The sequence below is a fragment of the Limulus polyphemus genome, unplaced genomic scaffold, assembly GCF_000517525.1.
Source record: "Limulus polyphemus unplaced genomic scaffold, Limulus_polyphemus-2.1.2 Scaffold3624, whole genome shotgun sequence".
NCBI classification, from domain to species: Eukaryota; Metazoa; Arthropoda; class Merostomata; order Xiphosura; family Limulidae; genus Limulus; species Limulus polyphemus.
Genome location: NW_013669234.1, coordinates 81,101 through 87,523, shown reverse-complemented (window position 1 = coordinate 87,523; position 6,423 = coordinate 81,101). Strand labels below are relative to the sequence as shown.

The following is a 6,423-nucleotide window of genomic DNA, read 5'->3' as shown; positions in this document are numbered from 1 at the left end:
TATATATATATATATATATATATACACACACCTTAAAATTCTAATAGCTCTGTACTAGCAACAGAGCACTCTTTCAATGGCTTGTGTGACTTGTACATATATATAATCTAAGAACAACGAGGGATCTGTTGATCCATCTAGGCTGCCCCATCCACTAAACTAAACTTTAAAATGAAAATAAAACACTCAAAGCCAGTGCTTATAAAATATTTATCAAGCCTTCTCTTAAACTCCTTCAAATTAACTCCATCAACCAAATCTGAGGACAACCCATTCCAAAGGCCAATCACCATGTTAGAAAAATATAGCTGTTTTAGTTGAAGATGACTACTACTCTGCCAAAATTTATATTTGTGTCCCCTAGTCCTACAATTTTAACCATTAAGTATGAATGAAGATGGTGCATCAACATTATCAATCCTCTTAACAATCTTAAACACCTTAATCAGATCCCCTCTTGCTCTTCTTTTTTTTCAAGATAAAACAATTTCAGAAACCTTAACCTATACTTATATAATAATCTTTTCATCCAAGGTATCATTCTAGTAGCCCTCCTCTGAACCCTTTCAAACAATTCAAATGTTCTTCCCAAGGTAAGGAGCCAAAGATTGGGGTCAGTACTCCAAATGTGGCCTAACCAATCAGTTAAACAATTAAATTACAACCTCTTTAGATTTATATTCAACAGATATAACCTAAAATCCTATTTGCCTTGCCACTAAAAACAGCCTGGATGACTTAAGAGACAGATCAACTGGTACACCAAGATCATTTTCTTTCATGACATTGTTATAGTTACTCACATCAAAATTATACTCATAATATTTTTTCTTAAGTCATGCTGTTCAGGATGAGTAATATTGCTTAAATATACATTTGCAAAAATTGAAGAAAAATTATAATTTAGTAACCTAGCCATCTCATAATCATCAAAAATGAGCCTTCCTTCATAATCCCTCAAATGCCATCCAATGCCCTACTCCCATCCTAACATTTTGCTTACCCTTAATGTATGTAAATAAATTTAAATTTCTTAAAACATATACTGTTTTTTTATTTTATCTTACAGTGTGTGGGGGTATCTATAAACATAGTCTTCAGGTCAGTCAGACATGGCACATGTGTACAGCAAGAATTAGAAAGTTTTTATATTTAATCATTTCCAATCTATATAAAACTTGTGATCCAAATTATAATCCATATACATTACTTTGCACTTGCTATAATTAAAGATTATTTACCAAATATCTGTCCAACTTACCAATCAATTCAAGTCATTCTATAATACCTCATCATCTTCAATACAGAGAAAAATAATCAAGAGTTTAATAACATTCACAAAGTTTATTAATTTACTGATTATGCCCCTATTAATATCACTTATGTAAAAGAAAAAGCAGTCACCAGTAACAAGGGTCAATCTTGACTAGACTCCATTAAATTGATTAATAACTAGTTTTTGTTTTTTCTCATCCAACTGTACTACAATTAATTTCTTTACTAGCCTATCCAACAACAATCAATGTAATTTTAAAAAATTAATCTTTTATGTTGCACTTTATCAAAAGCTTTTTGAAATTCTAAGTTTACTAAGTCCATGCCCTTTACATCATCCAAATAACACATTTAATGAAAAAAAAAAGATTCCCAAGCTGACCAATTCTTCAGAAATAGTAATAATCTTTTCACTATAAAAAAAAAAAACTTATAAAACTTCTATAGAAAGCAAAGCTTCCAGCTCTGAAAAGATGTATCTAAAACTTTCAAGAAACTAGCAAGTCTTTTGACAATCCAATAATTGGAATATTGCCATTGTGAATTTTATTTTCCGAAAAGAAATTTAAAAGGCCAAGAGAGGAATTTATAAATTATACTTTACAGGCCTCATAGTTGGACTTTTGATGTTAGGATATTGTTGGAAACCACTGTCAACTTCAAAGTTAGCATTCAACAAAAAACCTCTTAATATAGTTTCAAAAAATAAATTTCTTTGACTTAATGATTTTTTTAATAAAGTTTCTGCACTTTTGGATAACAGTAGTTGTTGTACATCTGTATTTTTCAGATAGGTTTTGAGAAAATGACACATAATTGAAGACTTGTACTATCATAGTCAGGCTCAAGTTAAGGAATTGATGGACTTATATGGAGTTTTTGAAATTGTTAATGGCTTATACAAACTTGATACGAGTTAAATTTTTCTGTGTAACTTAATGATACAAGTGATGGAGAAATTAGCACTAGTTAGTATAGCACTTATTTTAAAAGCCCAATTTCATAACTGTTTCTTGCCAATAACACTATTTTCCACTTTAGATTACAACTTATGGGATGATTTGCCTCATGATGCGATATACTGCTTACTGCATAGGTATGTGGATGTAATAGGTTACATTTAGTTTGAATTTGTTATTTTGGTTGTTGTTTCTTTGGTGGTTGGAGGAAAGGACTATAAATATTATGGTCCAAATGACCTACCCATCATATGATCATCTTATGTTCTTATACTTGTATGTCAAAAGCATCCACTTATCTTTAAGCATAAGAGCATGCCACTGACTGTTTTATACTGTTTGGTCGAACAGAAAATTAAAAAATATTTACTAAAATTAAAAACAAAAAAATAACAAATACTTAAGCAGAGCAGAAGGGGTTTATGTATGACTTAAACTGCAAATTTAACTGTTGTCAATGATAGTAAGAATAAATTCAAAATAACCTACAGTATCAACTAGTATCAGTACTATACGAAGTGTTATTAATACTAAATAAAATTATAAACATAGACGTAGGAGCCTATTAGCTTAATTAACTTTTTATACATAATTTGATAATAAAACTATATAGAATACTATAAATTTAAATTCAAATTACAGTAAAAAAAAAAAACAGTGCGACTGAATTGCGTGATATTTCTTCATTTATACGTACATTTTGCCAACCCCCCAGCTCACCATCACACACACGTCATTACAATTTGCAGTCATACTAATATTTTATTTTATTTTTTGCTTCTTATGCCTATGATGTACAAATAATATAATAATGTGTATTACCTGTATTTGAGTAACTTGAGAAGATAACGAAAGTCGCGAAATAAAGGCACGAAAAATAGCCATATTGACCACTAGTAACACCAACTACTACAGTAACACGACCACTCTTAACAGTCTACTGTACTCAGTAAGACGGTGGACTAAGTAATGTAATACTAATAGTTACAGCGTACTGTAAATTAATTATGAATCAAATTTCCTCAGACGCTTTAGAATCAGTAAAAATAAAAAAACACACTAAATTATAAGTTATATGTATATATTAACCGAAATATTTAAAAAATGCTAGGAATTTTCTTTTCAATAAAATATATAACAAAAATCGCAATTACTCTTTCCGTTCCTAATCATTCACTTAATAATTAACCGATAACCTTTGCACATATAGGAAAGTCACTAGTATGTGTTTTACATTAGTACCGGGTGTTTAATGCGCAATGATGTATTCGATTATACCTCCTCTACCCCCACTTCCCCCCGTAATGTCTTTCTTCGAAAATTTATTTTGACACCCATGCAGTAAAGGCTTAAACATGACTCTACATACTCCTACTAGAATTAATTCCTTAATGGCAATTTAATGAAAATGCTTTAAACATGTAAAATTTTCTGGGTATATATACCTTAATTCTGAGGTGAAGTTTTAGGCCTTTATTGCGGGATTATGTGGATACGAATTATATTCTATGCTCCCAGTTTTTTGTAGTGTGCTTAGTGTTAACTGAGGTAAAATCCAAAGGCTGTAAATAAAAGTTTTATTTCTGCACATAATCAATCAAATTTTAGGAGCAAGAACATTATATTGTAACTTTCTGTACAAATAAAGGTATGACATACGGTGAATATATTTCATGTAATTGAGCTAAAAAACTTTTAACGAGTCGCATTTTTATTTTAGCTCAATGCGCGTCATCCATTTCGAAATGTGACGCTTTATATCGATAATATAGTTAGGGATCTTTTGCAAATTGGCAAAAAACTTGTAAATAAGAAATTTACAGTTCGAGGGTGTAAAAAAAAACTGCAAACACCACATTTTAAACTTTTTTCACACAATTCATTAATACATTTTACTGTAGAAACATAATATGTAATTACCAAATTAATTATTTTAGTATGTTTCAGTGCAAATTTTACGAAAATACGTTAAGAAATACACGAATATACAACGAATGTTTGGGTGAAATGATACTGGTACCGATATTTATTACTTTAATACTGCTATGAGATATTTTATTGTTGGGCGGGTTCTTTCGGATTTATTGGTGAAAACAAGAATACAAAATCCAGTCCACATAATGATAGCAAAAGCGTTTTATTTCTTCGATTACAAGTTCCAATATTTACAGTTTTCATGGTTTTACATAACTAATGAAATTATCTTCACAAATAAACAAGTCTAAATAGAAATTCTGCTTCTTTTCAAATTTCCATACCTCTTCTACTTTATCGCAGAGTAAAAATCCAAAATTTACTGTACTGAACCAACTGATAGCAACAAACAAAATGCCCAAATCATGCACTGATTACTCATTATCAGAAATCGCTCGCTAACTCTGATTTAACTCACTCTTTATATTTGGCTCAAACTGTTTAAGACTTTGGGTAAAATTCCCGTTGTTAAACCATATTCTCGTCATATGATGTCAGCTCTCTCACTTGCCAAACAACAATACAAACATGTGAATTAAAAACACAACCTACAACACTTCTCCCTTCCTGGATTGTGAAGTCCGATGAACAATCCTATTACAGAAAAAAATGGCTCATTAATCTTAAATTTCTGTAATGAACAGTAAAGTAACGTTTGACAGTTAAAAGCATTAATATTCATGATCTATGCATTACAATCATTGATCAAATGTTTTATTACTTCAAATAGTGATTGTAGTTTAAGTTTTACTACTTCCAATTGTGATTGTACTTTAACTTTTACTACTTCAAATTATGATTGTACTTTAAGTTTTACTTTTAAAGTACAATCACAATTTAAAGTAGTAAAACAAAATTTTCTTTATTTCCTCGTTTACTGTCTGTAAACTCTCCTGTCATTAACTCTTTTATATGATTTTCTTTTTTGTGGTTTATGGTATGAAGATGAGATGACAACTTTTTGTTTAGCATCACTTGTCATGGTGTCATTGGATGGGGGTGGGGAGTTCTTTTTAGGTAGATGGTCGACCCTGATAATACTCTGGAAGTGATTTCAACAGAAACCTCGAACTCTCTTACAGTTTCCCTTGTTTTTGGCAATGTCTTCTCTGAAATTAACCAGTTAGCTGTTCTCCTGCCAGTGTACCTCCAAAGATGATTATGATGGGTGACCTTTGGTTTAGACAACTTTATTCCCAGATTCTGCTCTGTTGTATTTTAGGTTTGGTGTCTTCATTGTATTTATTATCTTGTGCAGCTATCCTTTTTGTCAATGAAGTTCAGCCTCTGGTGGTGCAAGTTTTATGTTGAGCATAGGAATTTTGTGGTCATAAAGGGTGAAATGTTTGAAGCATGGCCACTCAACATCTATGTTTCAACATGAAGTCTACTCCCAATATGCATTCCCCCTTTATGAAAATTACCTACGCATCATGTTATGTATAAAACTTCCCACAATAAAGATAATTTCCATCCAACTGTGTCTTTGATAAAACTTTATAACTGTTTGCATTAATTTTTCTTCTTGCTTCATCTCTGGGCAATTTCTCAACGTTTGTTACCAGATTAGGTCAAACAATGGTAAATGTAGAACCAGAGTTGATCATCATGCTGTAAAACGTTTCATCAATGAATGTATTGACTCTTGGACTGACTTCTTTAAATAAGGTACTCCTTATCTCAGTTAGGACAGACAAACTATTTTCATATTCAAGATACCATCTCCTTGATTTATTATCAATAACTGACTCATCATTGTCTCAGGTGTAATGTTCATGTTTTCCACACTTATAGTAATTTCCTTTTCCTGTCATCCTTTGGGAGTAGTTTCTATTTCCTATAGGTTTTTGTCTGCAGTTTCTGACATTATGTCTCATTCTTGTAATTGAAACACTTTCTGTCCCCTGAACTATTTCTTCCATAGAAGTTTTACACTCAAAATCTTATAATAAGGCAGCCACTAAAGCCTGGTAGTTGTTACAACTCTCTTTGGGAATGTTGCTTAATCTTGTTAAAGCTGATCCTTTTAAGTTTGCAGCAAAATGAATAGTTTACTGTTCATTACTTTATCCATTTGTGGTATGCAGGCATACCATGTTTTTCTGCCATCTATAGTGATATGATTATTTTTCAAAATTACTGATAATTTAGCTTCCACACTGTCAAGGCAACAACATGTGGTCCAAGGTGTTTAATATTGTTACGTCTCCGTTCG

At 31.2% G+C, this 6,423-nt stretch overlaps 1 protein-coding gene across 1 annotated transcript in view; it reads right to left on the bottom strand.

The window, feature by feature from the left end:
* Positions 1–3,270, bottom strand: part of LOC106469704 (probable citrate synthase 2, mitochondrial) — a 32,857-nt gene extending 29,587 nt beyond the window's left edge. Inside the window, exon 1 of the mRNA XM_013930216.2 lies at positions 3,057–3,270. Coding sequence (XP_013785670.1) covers positions 3,057–3,119 — 63 coding nt within the window. The 5' untranslated portion in view covers positions 3,120–3,270. The remainder of the gene's footprint in view (positions 1–3,056) is intronic.
* Positions 3,271–6,423: the final 3,153 nt, after the last annotated feature.